The sequence below is a fragment of the Amborella trichopoda genome, chromosome 6 (assembly GCF_054954075.1).
Source record: "Amborella trichopoda isolate Santa Cruz 75 chromosome 6, AtrichopodaSantaCruz75HAP2 v2.0, whole genome shotgun sequence".
Classification (NCBI taxonomy): Eukaryota; Viridiplantae; Streptophyta; class Magnoliopsida; order Amborellales; family Amborellaceae; genus Amborella; species Amborella trichopoda.
The window spans coordinates 5641455-5661728 of record NC_142341.1 but is presented as its reverse complement, the minus strand read 5'-3'; the positions used below and the strand labels follow the sequence as shown (position 1 = coordinate 5661728).

General features: G+C 34.8%; 1 protein-coding gene across 2 annotated transcripts; it reads left to right on the top strand.

Moving 5' to 3' along the window:
- Positions 1-574: 574 nt before the first annotated feature.
- Positions 575-15892, top strand: LOC18434377 (uncharacterized). 2 transcript variants are annotated; one of them, XM_011625112.3, is made up of 4 exons: positions 575-1938; positions 2066-2116; positions 2336-2408; positions 15452-15892. In XM_011625112.3, exons 1-4 carry the CDS (start codon positions 1310-1312, stop codon positions 15599-15601), a joined length of 903 nt encoding a protein of 300 aa, XP_011623414.2. In that variant the 5' UTR covers positions 575-1309; the 3' UTR covers positions 15602-15892. The 2 variants fall into 2 exon arrangements, with proteins under 2 accessions (XP_011623414.2, XP_088726732.1); XM_088870606.1 differs by lacking the exon at positions 15452-15892 and having other exon boundaries at positions 2336-2811.
- Positions 15893-20274: the final 4382 nt, after the last annotated feature.

The following is a 20274-nucleotide window of genomic DNA, read 5'->3' as shown; positions in this document are numbered from 1 at the left end:
TAGCTATAGACTCGCCCGGTAGACTTGACTTGGGGTCCGAGTATGGGTCTAATTTTTAGACCCAATGGATTAGGTTTGGGTCTAAAATTTGAACAATGAATACTATTTGGGTTTGGATTTGGATTCAAGTCCAACTGAACCCAACCTGTACTTGACTTATACCCATAAATCGTTGAAAATAAAATATTTTATTTTAAACCTTAATTGTTTTGGTGTGTTAAAAATTGTATATAATAAGAATCAATAATCAACTATTAAACAACAAATCAAACAGCTTGAAATCTATTGGATGGTGCTTATGACCTTGTTGTCAATAAAATAGATATTTGATAGTAAAAAAAAAGCAAAAAAAAAAAAGTTCATATTTATAGGGTCGCAATGGATCCGATCAGACCGATGGGTATGGATATATGTATGGGTCTAATTTTTGGACCAAACAAACTTGGTTCAAGTCGAAAACCTGGAACATAATACTATTTTCAATCAAATCTGACCCATACCCAACCCGAGTCCACCCCCTAAAGAGCTAGGGTTGTGGCAGTAACACCCCATGATTCAATTGTACGTTGCGCTTCTATTTCCATTAGCACCTCCATTACCCTTAAAAAAACAACAACAACAAAAAAACAAAAAAAAGTCCCTTTGTTATATTTTTTGGGCGGGGTAAAAAAAAAAACTAAATCTTCGGAGGGGCAGATTGGTTGTTTAAGATATCAATGGGGTGTTCTCTGTCATAGCAAATATAGTGGGGGTTGGTTCTTGTCAATCTCAATCAACCCCTGATAAGCGCCAAATCGACCTCTCGTCCCCCTTCTCTCTCTAGAGAATGCATAAAACTACAAACTGAACATATTCCCTTCTCTCTTCTCTCTCTCTGTAATCCAAGCTGACCCCTCTGGTCCGAAACTCACCCTTTCCTCTCTCTGAAAATAAACTACAAACCATACTGTCCGAATCATCGAGCCCTCTCTCTCTCTCTCTAAACTGCAAACGGCCATATTCCCTCCCAATAGGCTGCCCCCTTCTCTCTCTCTCTCTCTCAGAGGTTTAATGGAAATCCTTATTCCAATCCCCAATTCTCACCCATTACCAAACACCCAACCGTGATTTCGCCCAAAGCCCACCCTGTCTCATCCTTTAATGGGCTTTTCCAATCACCCAAATGGATACACACACCATTGAACCAACAATCCTAATACCCAAACCTCATCTGAACGAACACAAGCATGAGTTTCTCTATCTACCATCATCAACATGACCAACCTCGGATCCTTTCGAAACTGTGCGAATCAAACTCCCTTTTGTGACCATGGTTCCTTCTCACTTCCCTTCTCCTCAGACTCGAAACCATAACGGCAAGGGATGCTTCTTGGAACCAGGCAATTTCATGGAAGATTTTGCACTCTGTTTGTACCAAATTAACTGTGACAATTACATTGGATCAGACCTAACCAGTGATTTCATGGCTGAAGAGGACTCGAGAACCAGTAGCTTCAACGAAGCTGGATCAAGCTCCAGGGTTCTTCAAGAAGAAGAAGATAACTGGCTCCAATTAGGGTTAGGGTTAGGGCAAAGAGAAAATCGCCATGAAAGCAGCAGAGGATTAGTAGAGCTCGAGCTTTTGCCTAATCGCCAAATCGAGCTGGCTAATATTAGGCCCCCTCCCTTCGTGTTAAATTTACAGAGACAAAACCGTCCTCCTTTTTTGGGCGGTTTCCCAGCTCCTAGAGCGGTTTTCAGGCCACCGGAAAGTCAGTGGGCTTGGAATTACCCAGCAAATGTTAATGTTTCGGGTCTTTACGGGAGGCCCTTGCCGGAAAATCAACGGGGCTTAAACTTTCCGGCAATTTTGCCTGCCAAAAGTGGCCTGAGAATTGTGGACACGCCTCAAAGGACGAATTCAGGCGTTTGGTTCGTTTTAGAAGCGAATCAGAACCTGTAAGAGAAAACCCAGATGGGGTTTGATATTTTCTTTTATTTTCATATATTTTTGGGTTCTTTTGATCGATAAAAGTTGGGTTCTAATGATTATTCCTTTTTTGTTTTTGGTGTATTCTTATTGCAGAGAGAAAGATCGAGTTTTGCCTCAGATACCAAGGAGCTACTTGAGAATCAAGTATGGGTGCTGCTGCTGAAATTGTGGCTCTTCTCTTTCTCTCTCTAACTCATTCATCTCTCTTTCTCTCTTTCTCTCTCTGTCTTTTTAATTTTTTGTTTTTTCACCCCATGCAACCGTGACTAATCAATGCAGCGGTTATGATTACCGCAGGTCTTTCTCCTTTCTTTTCCATCTTTTTCTCTCTCTAAAAACTGCCTTCTCTCTCATGTTTACAAGGGACGGCAAGATGACGGTTCAGGTGGTGATGAAGTACCTGGCTAAGAAGCTTGGACTGGGCAGTGAATCAGAGGTATTTCTCTCTCTCTCTCTAAATGTTCCAAAAGGAGTTGGCTATCTCTCTCTCTATGTGAATGTTTCAACAGTAGTTGGGTTTTCTCTCTCTAGAATCAGTTTGGTCACACATACATCGTGTATCTCCTTCGATTGGGCAGAAAGGACCACATTTAGAGACGCCATGAAAGCTTACCGACTGACATAATTCCAAAACCAAACATTCAAATATACAATCCACATTAGCGATAGCTTACTCTACCACATATTGCAAACTCTTGTCATCCTCCAGGATAAAGGCTTGTTTGGGAGTTGTTCTTGCCTTGATTAAGGACAATACCTTCAATATTACCTTCGATATATTGTCATTGTCAAAAAAAAAAAAAAAAAAAAAAAAAACATTACCTTCAATATTACATGCTCTACGCCTTCTATAGGTTCAAGGTTCTAGGGTTTTGTAGTTAGAGAATAACTTCTATTTCTCCTTCTTTTTAGTTTTCGTTAAGCAAAAATAACCCATTTTTGGTAATACACATTACTCATTCTAGAACCCATTTAAATGCTTTCTCATAAGGTGTATGAGTTTTTTATTTTTTGTCAGCAGATGAGGAGATAATTGGTATTCCTATAAGAATCCTAGGATTTACTGCAAAAGAACAATATTAGGAATCAAGGACCACCAAAAATTTATGGTTTATTTTATTGATCTAACCCCATTTTAATTATTATTTAATACTCAAGCCTAAGTTCTCCACTGATTAGCTCACGTCCTTAAGCAATTGCAGTTAAAGTAGAGGCTTTAATGCTTGTGTATGCAGTGCCCTAGGACCCGTAACCCTAAATCGAAGAAAAAAACAAGGGCTTGCATTCTTTCTCTTCAATACAGCCTGATTGATTTATGAGCCATAGAGAAGATTTCCCTTAGCTTTTTTCTCTTATGGAATTTGAAGGCCCATTTATTTGTATATCATTCTACTTCATTGATGAAGATTAGGTTCTAATTCTACTTTCTTTTCTAATTTTGATGAAATCAAAACAATCGCTTCTCGCTAGCTTAAATTGACATCAGGAAGCTTAGATGAAAGTGTTAACCTTTAAATAAACCTTAAATTTAAAGATTTTCATTGTCTAATACACATTGTATAATTTAAGTTGAGTTTAACTCTCAATCTGCTATATTCTGATCGACACCAAATCAGTAACAATGCCGGATGAGTCACAAAGTGTAGCACATTAGCTCCTTGCTAATGTTTGCTTTGTGCCAGGCCAAAACATGTATAAAGAGCAAAACATTTTAGGCTTTATTTGTTAAATTTGTAGGAATCATCCTGAATAAGATGGACATAGATTATTTGTTTTTTGCTCGAAGCCCAAGTTCATTTTAAATATGCTATATGTTTGTGTTCTAACATTGATGTGCTTCATAGGCTTCAATAGTCCAGCATTCTATTGTGTAGATAAGCCACATTTGGTTGAAAAGTAAATGAAAACTGTGTATCACTATCAGCAAGTTGTTTGATCTCTAAGGCCTGGTTTGGACAGAGTCGAGGGTAGTACTATATTTTTGTTTTTTCTCACGTACATCAGTAAATAGTTTTAGGAAGTGTTTGGTCCACTCCATCTAATCATGATTGAGGACCGTGTCTCTTCCCCGCTTATTTGGATGAGAAAAAGTTTATATAAGGTTGCAACCTTACTTGTAGAAGTAAGGTTGTATTAATCCACACTGTCCATTTTATTTGGACAGTGTAGATTTAATATTATTTTAAATAACGTACTACCGTTTGACACTGGATGGTATAGTATATTCCAACCTTACTTTTACCAATAAAGTTGCAACCTTATAGAAACAGCTCCGAAATGCCACCAAATGCTTCCAAACGAAATTACCAATGTCCAAACTTCGCCCGACAAAAAATGAGTTGTATATGGCATGCATTTCTTGAGCTACTGTTATAGACTTACGCATGTGTGTTCTTTACTTGTGCCTCGGATTTTCTTACACACCTAACAGTATACTCATACAGCTCACTTGTATCTACATCTATAGACATATATAGTGCTAAAATAAATACTCCAATGTGATCGATAATGGTAGACATTCCACTTTTATAAAGCATATTTATTTAAAACCATCTTGCTAGATTGCTCAAACAAAGACTACCTGAACTAGTATTGTATCTTAAAAGTATTTTAATTGGGTTTAGTTTTTTGTGTCTAAGCTTGTACCATTGAAATAAAATGATTTTCATGGTTTTTGATACCTGGAAGTATTATCTAGCCTAAGTTCAAATTTTTTATTTGTTTCTTACTGCATAAAAATATTCTAAATATATCACAAAAATGAATGAGTTATGTAGGTATGCAAATTGACGAACAGTTGGTCGAAACTCTCCTATGTTTAGTTTTCTTTATGTACCCAATTTTTGTTTCGTTTTTCTTTCTCTAAGGCAGCCAAATAGGAAAAGGAAAGTGTCATGTAGAATAGTGAAAATATGATACAAATTTTCTAAATTTGAGCTTGGCTTCTTCAATTTAATGACATATTTACCTCGAAAAAACTATTAATGTATACTCTTCCATCCCCTTGAAACCATTGTTGTGTAAAGTGTGGTAAATGTGCATCTCTTAATTTATCCAACTGCTATGTTTATGCAAAAAGCAGTTTATAGTTTAAAGATGAAACTCTTGTTCTCCTGGTCTAGTGATTGCATATCTCTTGTTGAAAATCACAGTTTCATTTATGTTTACTTCTTTGATCATAGGTTTCAAGAATAAATATCTTTTCTCAGTCACTTTAAACTGTGCAATAATGATCTCATATTTAGTTAGCTATCTACTGCTAAGAACTTTTAGCAAGATTAAGTAGCAGTATCATCTTCTTTGTGGTAGTCTATATAAGTCCTTATGTTTTTAGTTTTATTTTTCAGCATACTTGTTCTTGATAAGCTTACTTCTTAAGAAATCAAACTGTTGCGTATAAAGAACACTAAAAATAACTGGCATAAACAATTCAGAAAAGATAGTCCTATTCGCCCTCAGAAAAATGGGTACCTACATAGTGAGATCTTCTCTGCGCACTGCACCTCTTGTCTGAACTCTCGATCGGATAGTAGTTCTCATCCTTCTTATCGAACCATTTTGTACAATAATAAAACCATCTTTGAAATTTCACTTATATATATTCCCTCTTGTTAATTTCCTCTAAATGTTCATACAAGAACGATTCATATATTAATTGGGTTTTGGGGGTACAGATTGGTACATCAAGATGAACCATTATCTCTTTTGTTTATTTTTTTTCTTTTTGATAAATAAAATGAGCCACTATCTTGATATGTATAGTAATTATAGTTTCATATTGAAATACATACTCGAGCTTGACTTTAGGGTAAATCTTCTTTTTTTTCCTTTTCGATAAATAAAATGAGCCATTATCTTCATATGTATAGTAATTATAGTTTCATATTGACTTACATATTCGACCTTGACATAGAAATTGATTTTAGGAGAATATTGACTACTGAGAATGTTAATAACATTTATTTGTAGAGACATGATACCTAAAATAAGTAGACCATTCATTCTCCGAGCTAGACATAGTAGCACTTTTTAGGGACTTACAACAAATTATATGATTGGGGTGGATGGCATGTAGCAAGTCGAATTTAGTTGTTAGAAAGGTAGCATAAAGTATAAAAATGATCCATCCCTATGAATTGGTTTAGATGATGTCTCAAATGGAACGTTGCAATCCTAGAGAAGTAATCTTCTCTCTCTAGAATGAATGTCCTGTGTAGAGAGAGAGAGATTTGACTTCACAAAGGGAAACAATTTGACCTAACAAGATGGCCTAAACAAGATCCATTTTAAATGAGAAACAACAATTAGACCCAATGAGGGAGTGAGGACGTGGGCTTAGACAGCTCACGAAGGACCAACACCTTGTAAATTCATGAATATTGTAACCCATGCATCACATTAGGAAACCCTAAAAACCACTCAAAACCCTAAAAAAACTGTTCATGGTGGGTTGGAAGGAATGCATGAAAGTTATTCGTTTGTGAAAGGAATGCACGAAGCTTATAATAATACAAGTAAACGATAAATATGAGATTTTATGGATTATTCTTTTTCTTTTATGTGGGTTTCTCCTAAGTCACCTCTTGTTTTTAGGCGTTTTCATTGGGTGATGCTGGAATTAGGGTTTTTTTATGGGGTGCAAGATTATTTAGGGTTTTTTTTTATGGGGTGTGAGAATATTTAGGATTTTCTAGGGTTTTTTTTGGGCTGGTTTGCTAGGTTAGGTATGTTGTTGTGGCATTGAATAGAATAAAGAGGAACATTAGGGCATGAGAGAGAAGAACGTGAATGTAAAATACTAAACGTGCATGAGTTCATCACGCTATGAGCCATGAAAGCCTTTAGTTTTCCCATTTTACCCTTTTGGGAAAAGAATTGGTCTAATTTGTCGCCGCTCTTTATGGGTCCGCCACCTTTTTATTTGCCCCTTATTGATGTGAATATAAAAGCCATTTAAATACGAAATTTTGGTGTATCTTTTGGTTAAGGTGGTTTTACCCCCAACTTATTGTAAAAGACGACTATATCCATTTCATGTCCTAATTTTATAAAGGAACTAAATTTATATAAGGCAAAAGCCCTAAGCAATCAAATTTAAACGCACCTCAAAGATTGGGAAGATGTTTTGATGCTTAAAAATCCCCAAATCAATCATCTCAACCTCAAGATATATGAACATGAAAAAATTTGGGTATCAAGTCTTGGAAATAGTGCATTTTGTAAAGTATTTTTTGGACTGTCAATTTTCAAGTGTTCTTAGATATGCTAAATCTACGCTATTTTTTAAGATTTAAATTTTATAATTAGAGATGAAAATAAATTTTTAGACTGTTAGAAAGATTTTCAGAACTAAAATAACATATTTTGATATTGTTTCAAGGTGTGCCTTACTTTGACCATTTAGGGCGTCAGCCTTATACGAACCACACCTTTTCATAAACTGTCTCCATACTCCAAATTGTTGGGTAGTTTCCAAACATTTTATGTGGGTCTTGTAGGAAAAAAGGAGAAGAAGAAATGGTCATTGACTGAAAAGATAGGGGTTGGTTTGACATGGTGGGGTTGTTTATGAACGATACAATGGGTTAGTGGGTCACTGTACTATTGCACATCTATTGTTTTAGCACCAAGATTAAAATTTTCCATCTCTTTAGGTCAATGACAACTTTTTGTTCACAAGAGCACAAATATTGCATCTAATTTTTTACTTTTTTTAAATAAATAGATACTATAGTCTTTCATTTACTAAAGGTACTATGTTTGTATTACTACTAGTTAGGTCAATTTTCCCAATTCCTACCCAATGTCTAACGACACCAGATCTTCATTAACAGATGTTGTCTTTCTTAATATTTGGGGAGCTATTGGTAAATATTTGAGACATTTGATTTCTGGGATATTTGTGATGGAATAGCTGCTTTTCCAAAGAATATTATTATTAAAATGTTATCAAGAACTACGGTTTTCCATTTTCTTTAAAAAAAGCGAGGTATTATTTTACTTACAATCACCTCTATTGATCATTGTTCATTCATGATTCATTATTGCCTAGGGTTAATGTATAATTCTCGCTCCATATTAACTTGGATTACCAATATAGATCCAAGCTGTGAGACCAGCTTTGTTTCATGTGGCAAGATGTTGGGCGGTCAAGAAATAACACAACCCATAAGATATGTATGGTTGAGATGAGGTTGTTGAGATGGATGTGTAGTAAGACAAGAAGGGATAGAATTCGAAATGAATACATTCGAGAGAATTTAGGTGTGACTCAAATAGGCCATACGAAGAGAGAAAGTAGACTTAGGTAGGCTGGCCATATGCAGCACAGATCTAGTACACCACCTATTAGAAGGTGCGAGTTTGTTCAAAGAGAAGACTAAAAAAAAGACAAAGGGTAGCTCAAAACGACGTGGTTAGAAGTAGTGAGAAAATATATTGAACTTATGACCATACTGAGGATATGAATCTTGATAGAGCAGAATGACATATCATGATTCGAGTAGCCGATCCCAAATAGTTGAGAAAAAAGCTCTGATGATGATAATGTTACCGATATGGATCCAAGTTGATCATATAACATGTTCATTTTTAATTTTTTTCGGCCTCCAAATAATCAATTTAGTTATTTCTACCTCCCACGAATTTCTACAAAAATGACCAATGAGCACTGACAGAATTGTTGGACCACCCATAGAGGATAACACCATTTAACTTGTGTCCCTTTTGCCATATGGGGTGAAAAATGTAAGGAGGCTAATGGCATTTAGGTTGTTGTTAGGGTGTTATATAAGAACAACACCTTTTATGATGTCTCTCTCTCTTTGTTATATTATAGATTGGTATAAATATGAGGACTTCAGGATTGTAAAATACTTTTTGAGACGGTTGAGGGGTTTTTGTTTGTTTTTTAATATTTTTCCTTAAATACAAAGTATGTGATGAGTGTTTGCCTCATTCGATAACTGACCGCTGACCAAAGAGGCTTTACGTGTAAGACTATTTGCCTTTGGATTGAAGATAGCAAAGAGAACAACGTTGGAGGAAGCATGAAGCTACTCCTGCTATTCTCTTATATTATAAGGAAAAAGTCTATATAAGGTGCTTATACTGTATAAGTAAGGTGCACTTAAAAACCCCACTAGAAAAGGTAGTTCTTATGTTGGAAAACCTTCGCATCAATCATCTCGACCGAGAGATTTATAGAGAAAAAAAAGATTTTTTAGTCCTAAAAATAGTTCATTTTCTAACATATTATCTGGACTATCTATTTTCAAAATTTTTAAGTGTTTATAGATCTACTTGATTGTCACCATTTTTAGAAATTTAAATTTCATAATTGGTGGTAACAATATATTTTCATATCATTGCAAGGCTTTGTGGCACTGAAACTACATTTTCAACATAGTTTCGAGGTGCACCTTACTTCAATAGAATAAGGTTGACACCTTATACAAACGTCACCCATATTATAATATTAGAGGATTACAGTATTAGAATGTAATGTATTATGATTAGGGAAAGTACAAGATAAGCCAATTTGCTTTTGGTACATAGAGATTTCAATCCTTTAGATGTAAAATTGAGTGGTTGAGGGTGTGCCTTTGATAGGGAACATGTTCTTAAAGAATTTCTTTTAAATTTTGTGATAAACCCTAAGCCTTCTGGTTTCTCGTCTAACGGCTAGTATTTATGACATCCTTGTACCAAACACAAAAGGAAAAAATTTATACAAGGGTGAGACCCTAAACAATCAAATTAAGGCGCACCTCAAAAATTCACTAGAAGAGGTTGTTTTAATGCCTAAAAATTCTCAAATTGATCATCTCAACCTCAAGATGAACAAACTGAAAAAAAATGAATTTCAAGCCTTGACAATGGTGCATCTTATAATGCATTTTTTGACCATCAATTTTCAAGATTTTCAAATGTTCATAGATGTACTCGATCTACACTATTTTTTTAAGCTTTAAATTTTATATATAGATATGAAAATAAAATTTTAGGCAATTATAAAGATTTCTAGTTTCGAAACAACATCATTCAATACTATTTGAAGGCGCACCTTACTTTGATTGTTTAGAGCCTCGGCCTTATACAAACCACACCCAATACAAAATGGTGTGATAGTATGCAATTCCTTATGATTATATATTACAACGATTAAATTAAAAATATGGAATCCCAATTTAGCTAACTTTTAGCTAAAGAAAATTATAAAGGATAGCGTTGAAGATTGGAAAGCAAAGTTTCATGGGGCGACACTTGATGAATCACACGTGGCTTCACCTTATGGCCTGTTTGTTTTTTAGGTATTATTTTTGTTGGTTTTAAGGTATTATTTTAGCTTTTATGAATTTTGTAGTTGAAATAGGGGAGTTTTTTCAATTATTGACCGGACAGGAGAACGATTTACGGGGTATGGTGGTCATTTCTTGGTATTAAAGGTTTGCCCTTGTGGGGAAAGAATGTCATGGTCTAATTGGTATGAGATGTATGATACACCATGGTGGACATTAGCATAAGGTCGTGATTATGGACATATTTACTCAGATTTGCTTAATCTCAACCGTCCATTATTGAAAATGCTTGGCTCCTATCATACAAAAAGCAAAAAATATATAAGATTTTTTTATAAAAATATTCAATAAATATATTCGTCGGATTAGAATATGCGAACTGAAAAAAGAATCGAGAAAAATGAAGATAAAAAATACTTTAAAACTAGATAGCCATTGTATAATAGAACAGACCATCATGCATAAGGTTCCTAGTTTTTGGACACGTGTTTTTTAGTTCTTCCTTTTAGCTAACTTTACTTTTTTTTTTTCTTGTAGTTTTTTTTTTTAAAATGTTTGATAGGATGGTTCTTTTTTGGTAGTACAAGAGGAAAAAGGTCTTCTTTACTGTACTATAACTAGAATTCAAGACGTCTTATCGTTACATCCCCCAATCTAATATTGAGGGCATTTTTAATAGAGTGGTATTTATTAGTAATGGAATGGAGGTTATTAAATATGCCAAAAGGTATTCTACGCCTTCAGGAGTATACTGTCCATGTACTCCCTCGACTAAAATCCCACATAGGATTAATTTCACGACCTCAATCTTTTGGGGATATAACCTCTTTAATATATAGATTAAAGTCAATAAAAAAATCCTAATTGCACCTTCTATGGACTTAAAAAAAATAGCATCTCAATATTGAATAAAAACCACCTAATTTTTAGAGGGTGTGATGTAAGTGTTAAAAAACTCAAATTTCTAAGTTTTTCTTTTAAGAATAACCTTTTAAGTGGCTGCCAAACTTTCGAATTGAAAAAGTCAACCGAGGGAGTAGAAGTCTTGGCAGCATGGTATATGTTATCATTAAATATTTAGTAACCAATATTCCAACATCTATAGAATATCTAATACAATGGTTAAGAGGGATTTCTCATATGATGAAATACGGGGAACCACCTACATAATCATTTCGTTTGAATAGTTTTACTAAACTTGATTTTAAATAAATAGTAGTAATAAGACTCGCCTAAAATTATGATAACCTGGATGTTTTTTTGAGTAATTCAATGGGGAAGACGGGCCTCTACCCGTTTTTTTAAGTAGATTAAGAGTTAACTTTTTGAAAGTGTAAGTGGGGTAGCGTTAGGGGTCGGACTTAAAACCACAACGTGGTGATGAGGATGTGGGGTACTACCACCAAGACGCCAACCCCTTCCCAACATTCAAGTAATCAAACAAAGAGAACTAACAAACTTTCTAAAAAAAAGGAAGAAGTTTATATAAGGCGTCAACCTTATAATGTAAAAGTAAATCGCACCTCAAAAACCCATTAGAAAGGTTATTCCGATACTAAAAAACCCTCCAATTGATTGTGTTAAATTTGATATTTGTATGATGATGAATAGAAAATGATTTCAAGCACTAAAAACAATGCATCTTGTTGCATAATATCTAGAACATCTATTTCAAGTTTTCCAAGTGCTTATAGATTTGTACTCTTTTTCATGCTTTAAATTTCATAAGGATGAGGTTTCTAGAAGACCTAGGCTTTATAAAAATAAAATAAAGCCTGTCCTCAATTCCTCGTCCGGAAAGCACTTCAAGCAATGAAAATCGTAATGACATCTCTAAAATCAATTTCCAACACCGACGATGAATTTGAAACTCAAAAAATGGTAAAGATCTTGCCTATCTATGAATACGTTTTTTAGGGTGAAATGAACTGTCTAGATAATTTGTTACAATATAACACTATTTTTAGAGCTTTAAATCCTAAATTTTTTTCCACAACCTTAATGTTCAAGCCAAGAATGATGATGTAAAGGTTTTCCAATACTCGAATTAAAATTTTCGATCAGTTTTGAGGTGAGGCTTTACTTATTTTGATAGGGCTGCAGCCCTATCAAGCCATTTTTCATTTCCTAATTAGGGGGGAAAATAGATTTTCTAGCCATCATGAAATATTTTGATACCAAAACTGCATCATCGAACAAAATTTGGAGTTGCGCCTCACTCTTATTTTTTAAGGTTGACACCTTATGCAAACCGTACCACTAAAATAAATATATATTATTTCCTTTTTATCCTTAATTATATTTATTAAAAGGGTGTGGTTTGCATTAGGTTACAACCTTAAACAATCAAATAAAGGTGTGCCTTCAAATTTTATCATAACCATAACTGTGGTGTCAAAATTTTTAAGGATGGCTTGATAATCTATTTTTATCTCTAATTATAAAATTTTAAACGTTCAAATCAAGTTGATCTATAAACACATGAAAATCTTGAAAATGGACCGTCCAGGTAAAGTGTATACACTATTTTTGGGACTTGAAATCTTTTTGTCATTTTGATGTTGAGATGATCAATTAGAGGGTTTTTTGACATTAAAACAACCTTTTCTAATGGATTTCTGAGGTGCACATTAATTCTACATTTTAAAGTTGTAACCTTATATAAAAAAAATTTCTACATTTTAAGGTTGTAACCTTTTACAAACTTTTTCCCAGAAGCAACGATATTTAGACCCCAAAATTTTGACTAGATTGCTATTATAAGGAAGTAATACGTATTACGTAGTTACAGTTGAGGAGCATAAATCTTGAATAAGCAAAATGAAAATTTGGTATTTATGAAAATTTACTAAAAATAAGCAATTGAACTAAGTTTCTTAAGTGGAATGCTCGAATAAATGTTCATGGAAAAGCATTATTTGATGAATTGAAATTGTTGATGGGTTGTGTGAATTGCGCATTGTCAAAATCCATTCGATGAGAATTTGGTAATAAGAAATTTAGGTCAGGAATGTATGTATGAATAACTTAATGATGGCATCTAGGGCACGTTTGATCATTGGAACCTTCAGCTCTAGAAGCAGGAAGTTCTAGTTTATTGTGGCGCTTTTTTATCTAACAAAAAAAAAAAAAAAAAGGGGACCTGCGTTCCATCTCCGTCACTGATCATGTTTTTTAAGAAGTATGTTTTTCTCTTTTCTTTTTTTTTCTTCCCATGTCCTCTCTCTTTCTATAATACCTCTCTCTTTAACTATGCTCTCTCTCTCTAGCAGTGTCCTTTCTAAATCTTATCCATCTCTTTCTAATCATGTATTTTCTCTCTTAACTCCATTCTTTATCAAATTATGCCCTTTCTTTCTCTAACTCTACTCTCTCACAACACCCATTCTCTAATCATGTCCTCTCTCTCCTCCCAAAGTTCTCTCTTTCCAGCCGTGTCCCTCTCTCTCTCTTCATTCTAATTATGCCCTTTCTCCCTCTTAACTCTATTCTCTCTCTAAGGCCGTATTTGATCGATTTGATTGATGGAAGAAGCAGATATGAAAACCGCCTTTTCCACTAGCTTTAGAAGCCTAATTATGCCCTTTCTCCCTCTTAACTCTATTCTCTCTCTAAAGGAGTATTTGATCGATTTGATTGATGGAAGAAGCAGATATGAAAACGGCCTTTTCCACTAGCTTTAGAAGCCACGGCTTCAATGGTGTAATATGGAAGCTATGTCTCCCCCATTTAGGCTCATTTAAGTCGGGAAGCGGTGTGTTCCAAAATGGTGTAACACTTCCTGTTAAAAAACAGGGGAAGTGCTACAGTAGTTATCCAACATCTTAAATGTCCACTTTCACACTAACAATATCCTTTTCCTCTCTCTAATTGTGCCGGTTCTTTTTCTAAATGTGGCATCTCTAATTTCTTTCTCTCTCTAAATGTATCATTTATCTGTGCATATTCTCTTTAAATGTGGCCCCTCTCCCGTGCACGTGTGTGTGATGTATGTGCGAGGCTAATCTCTGTGAAGATTTTTAGGTTAGTGAGCCATTTGAGAACTTCCAAACATGCTATCCAAAACTTCCAGCTATCCAACTTCTTGGGACGTAGAGCTTTTAGTCCTCGTAGAATCCCCTAGCTTCTAGTACCAAACATGCCTCTTATCCATTTTGGTCTTAGGTAACACAAATGCCTTGGTTGTTTGTGTTTATTATGTTATTCTCTAAGAAAACTCGAGGACTTGCTCTCTGGTTATCTTTACATATGGCCACCATGTAATGTGACTGCTATTCCCAACCATCAAATCTAAATAGGTGGCTGGTCTAGCTTCAGCGATAATGTCATAAATAAGCCTCTTAAGCATTTGATCTTGATTGGTCACCTCAAATTACTTTATTTATGTTTTTTATTTTATAGATCATTTCAACATGAAATTTGAGTCGTGCCTACTTCTCGTAGAGGCACACTTAAAAAAAAAGAAATTACTTTTGATAACAATAAATGACCAAGGTAATGTAAAACTTATCAAAAGTATTTTGGCCTGTTTATTTTGTTCGAATTTTTTCATTTGTTTTTTGTTAGGTGTGCCCTGGAATTGGGCATTGCCCAAAATTTAATGTCAACATGATTTATAGAAAAAAGAAGAAGTAAAGAGTAAACTATGATAAGAATTTAATGTCAACATGATTTATAGAAAAAAAGAAAGAAGTAAAGAGTAAACTATGATAAGCGTGGTTGTGACTGAAGCTATCCTAGGCATGCATTCAAATCAGACCGATGAGAATAGCAGTCACCGTTTTTTATTTGGGTGGCACCACGTGTAAAAATTTCCGTACTTATTACCCTAAAGAAAATAAAAAGATAATACATATGAGAGAAAGGGGGAAAATGTATTTGAATCCGTTAAAAGGCCCAACCATAATCCACAAAATTCTATTCATCACAACTTGGCTTAGCCCACTTGATAATTATCTCACACCCCCATACCCTAGTCACCACATTGTGATTTTCATTCTCACTGTCACCACCCCACTAACATCCTCAAAAAACTAACTCCTTAGCCATCTGAAAAAATGGGTAGGGGCCTATCTTCCCTGCTGAATTACCAAAAAACAAACTTGATAATTAGCTCTAGTATCTTCGATGGTCCTCACAAGATTCATGTTCATTGATTTTTTTTTTCTCATATTTTCAGGTAGAGATAACATGTAGAGGCCAACAAGTTCTTCCTTTCTTTACATTGCACGATGTTAGAGATGCCATATGGTGTTTGAGGGAGGAGAGGGTGGCTTTAACTTCAAGCAGCGAGCAAGTCATGGTCTTAAGTTATGCCAAAACGGCTTAATCTGTGTATTGTATTACCTGTTTTGCTCTTTCATTTTGCTCCTTTTTGCTTTTATTTTGCTGCTAATTCATTGAGAATGGCTTGGAGATTCCACATTTTGCTTAACCAATTTTTAGGGTTGGTAATCTCAAACGCTTGTGTATTTCCAAGCCACAGGTATTTTGGCTTGATATTCTTTTTTTCCACCCTTTTTCCTGATAATCGAGTCGTGATGACTTTGCTTGCAAAGATTTGCTGGTGCCTTTATCCAGTGATCAATTAATATTTGAAGTGAATTATTATTCCTCGTAACATCTATGATTCGCGCCACGTTTATTTTTTTTTATTTTTTTTGAGGTTTTGATGCTTTAGTTGGCGTTCAAGACTTTGTTATGAAATCGAGGAATACCGTTGCATTTTAAAACAAGGAATATTGTTGGATTTTTTGTAGGTGAAAGTGGGGCAGAGTAATAAGTACATACACTTCCAGTATTGTGGCTCTTTCCTGTTTGATAGCAAGGAAGTTTTACAGTGACGTGGATACCGTTGTATTTTTCAAAACCGTGTCTTCTATAAATCAAACACGCCCTAATAAGGTTTCACAATTGAAAACTTGCAACTCTCAATACACAAGAGAATATACACAACCATCAGTGCCACAACGTTGCATAAGAGGAAATGTGCAACAACAATCAATCAATGCACCAAGAGAAGATACACAACTATCAGTGCGCAAAGAAGTGTTGAAATGTGGAACAATCGATAGAGGAGAAACAAAAAAATCAGTGTGAAAGAGGGAATTGCAACTATTAATGCATAGGTACAGAAACGTAAAATCGATGCATACAAGAATAAGGATCCGATTTCTCTGCGGCCAAGCCCGCATATGTAGATATGCGGGCCTATTAATAAATCTATTTTTGAGATGGATTTTAAGACTTAATTTTTAAGGATATGTAATCTCTAATATAGAGATCATGGATATGCATAAATAAATAAATTTTAAAAACTAAAAATAGTAATTCTAGTAAGAAAATATTTGGACTGTTAGTTTCCATTGTTTTTAGATGGAACACCTGATGCTTTACACTTTCTGGACCGTATATGTAGAAATGCGGTCCAACCCGCATGAAACAATTTTTCTAAGAATAATGATCTTTGGTTTCTAGGCATGCCATAATGATGCATTGATGAACATGTATCCCTCTGTTGAGATGAAGTTCAATGTATAACTCTAGGAACATAACTAAACATATGAACATACAAATTTTTGTTTGCGGACATACAAACTTCCTCCGAACTTTAGGATAAATATGAAAGTTCAAGAAGAAGAGAGAATTTGAATCTATTTAATTCGTCATGTAAATGTGCGGTTCATTGCTGTTGTGCAAATTCAAATAAAGAGAAATGATTTTTCATTGTGACTTTTCATAAAAGATATTCACCACTATTAGCATTAATGACAGTTCAGGAAAATGGGTCATCAAACAGTCATTTTTTGCATTAATGATTTTTTTTTTTGTAATTTAAAGTAGACACATTTATGTTTTGCGTTAATGATGGTTTATTTGTAATTTGGTGTAGACACCCATTTTTAAATTCATCTTCTTTCTAGATCCTTGAACCTTGAAACCATAGCGAACAAACTTAATTCAACCTACTACACCAGTGGGAACTCTATTAGCTTGATACACCATACACCATGGAGTACCATAATCCACCTTAATATCCTCCAAATATTCACTAAATCACCTATTAGGCTAAATCCACCCAAAATGACCAGAAATAAAATGAGAAAGGATAGAAAAATTTGAAATGTGTGGCCCAATTATAACAAGTATGCAATGTCAAAAAATCTCACAAAACTGGAATCGATGGAAAAAATTGCATTGAATGAGATCCAAAGATGGTTTAGCGCCATGCTAAGTCTAGCAACGTGTCACTGATCGAATACATAGTCTAGATTAATTTGACAGGTTGGCATTGCATCATTCCTCTATAGATAGGCCACTTGATTTCCCCTTTTTCGATCTTTTGGCCCCATTTTCGGTCGATTATCTCATGAAATCCTAGAAACCCTAACCCCAATCATCAAACCCAAGTTTTAAGTAGAAAAAGTATCTTGTTATTCTTTATTTTTAACTTCTATATCTCATGAGACTTAAGAATTGAAAATATTATTTATAAGCAAAATGTCTTCATCTTTTCTATCTTACAACACCCTGGATCCCTTTGATCATAAAATTTTGATCCAAACAAACATTAAAATGACACCTTATTCAAATTCTATCTCTCTCTCTAAAACTCCATCTCTCTCTCTTCGCTTCTCGATGAGTTTACCAGTCAAGGGGTTTAGCTTGAGCTCAAAGACGATGACACCTTCTCATGTGTGAGAGAGAGATGGATTTTTAGAGAGGGAGAGATGGAGTTTGAGTTTTAGGGAGAGAGATTGAGTTTTGAGAGAGAGAGAGACGATGATGAGAGAGATAAGGAGTTTGGGTTTTAGAGAGAGATAGAGTTTTGAAAGAGAAAAAGAGAGACGATGATGTGAGAGATGTGGAGTTTTAGAGAGAGAGATGTATATAGTCATTTCATAAGTTGTTGAGGTCAATAATACATAGTCAAAAGGTTTTAGAGGGTTAAAAGATATAAAAGATGAAGTCTTTTTACGTACAAGTAATATTTCAATTCTTAGGTCTGATGAGATATAGAAGTTAAAAATAGGTGATAATAAGATATTTTCCCTTTTAAGTATTCCAAACCATAATATTTCCTACAACCCATTAGATCTCATAAAGCTTCAATCATATATACTCCTGTGCTCTACAACTTCAATAAGAAGGAATCCTTTGCTCCATTCCAAGCCTTGAAGTTGGAGAAAAGGTTCATGGTCATTCATCAGGTCGAACAGGGCCCCGACTCCTGGTGAGGGGCCCGTTGGCCAAGCCTCAAGGTAGAAATGCCTTTGCTTCTTATTTTATTTGCCTATTTCTTATTCTTTGCTATTTTCGTATTTTTTATGTTTTACATTTTTCTGATATTTTCAGCACTGATTATCCATAGAGGCAGCGAACAATCTGCAATCAGTTGTCTATCTAGATCGCACGGTTGGGACCAACTCCCTCATAGTATAGTTGAATGAGATAAGCATGTATTTTAAATTTGGATTCAAAACACCTCTAGGGAATATCATCATGATAACCTCTATCTTATTTGAACTTAGGGGTTGCTGTATTTGATTTTGAACCTATAACCAATAAGATTTGTTGCCTTATTATAGGAAAAAGTCAAGGAAATAAATCATCGGCGGACCTGTCATCGGTCAAGCCATTATACAGTTCTGCCGTGTCAGAGTCTAATCAATGATGGTCCTTGATGGTGAGTTCTTTTAGTCTTATGGTGATAGAGGACTTAAAGATAAACCCAATGGCCCAAGACTCACCTCAAATGGATTAATAACGAGGGAGATATGGCTCATCCAAATTTACCCATTTCTGCTTCCCAATGGTATGGCCACTCCGTTTTCTTCTCCAAGGATCATATGCCTTGGAAGGTTCATAATCGTGTAGAAGAACTCATGATGCACATCCCCACAATTTTCCTACCAAAATACTCCTGTTGTTGCAAGGCCAGCCGCTCACATGGAAGACGTATAGGGTGATACCCTTCTCATGCCCGATAGTGTTTTGAATCAGGAATCTAATTGTTTAGGTTTCATGAGAAAATTCTTGATAGATTGAAAAAAATCTTAATTTTAATGATTGAAGGTCATCCTGGTTGCATAAAATATACCTGCAGACAATGGATATAAGTCTTAGCTGCCGCCTGGAATATATGAGAGGTCATATCATCTCTAAATGATCTAAAACTTTAGGGGGAGGTTTATTACATATCTCATATGATTTCTCAAAAATATCATGAAGAGGCAAGCGGTCAGGGCATATCCCAGTGACCAATAAATTTAGATGATGAATTAAATGGTGTCCAATTTGTAGAGGCATATAAGGCCTAACACATCTGTAAAGTTTCACTTCATTTTGATATGATTAAATGATGTTTCACAAGGTGTGGCCATCAAACACCTCCTTGACAGACAACGGTCAGAAGACACATTGAGCTGTATCCAAATTCCTCAAATATTGTGTGGAGAGGCATATAGGGGCCATAGGAGCACAAGTTCCAAAGTTTGGTCTCAAGTTGAGATTGTTTGAAAGTTTTTATGATGGGATGGTTATTAACATACCTATAATGATCCGCGGTCACGGCTTCAAGACGTATCGAGGCTTTGTATTTTTCTTTCAGGTGATTTTCAAGGGTGAATCTAGTGAACAATCCCCCCTTTTTTAAATCCCAAGCAAGTTTATCTGGCATCTTTTTTTTATTGTTGGATTTATTATTGGAAAAAAGTAAAAGAAAAATGGGGATTTATGGTGGTTTTTTGCAAAAAACCATATAATGGGTGTTGAATCTCTTGATTATTGTATTGGGCAGTAATTTCATGCAACGGTTGTATAATAATATACTACAATAACTTTCAAAAACTATGTTAGGGTCATTTGTTGGATCCAAAATTTGAAATATATACTATTTTCATTCTAATGAACAATACAAAAAATGAAAATTTGAAAACACAACCTAGAAAGTATTTTTTTAGCCCAATTAATATACGCCGTTCATTATGGTGAGATGCTTAA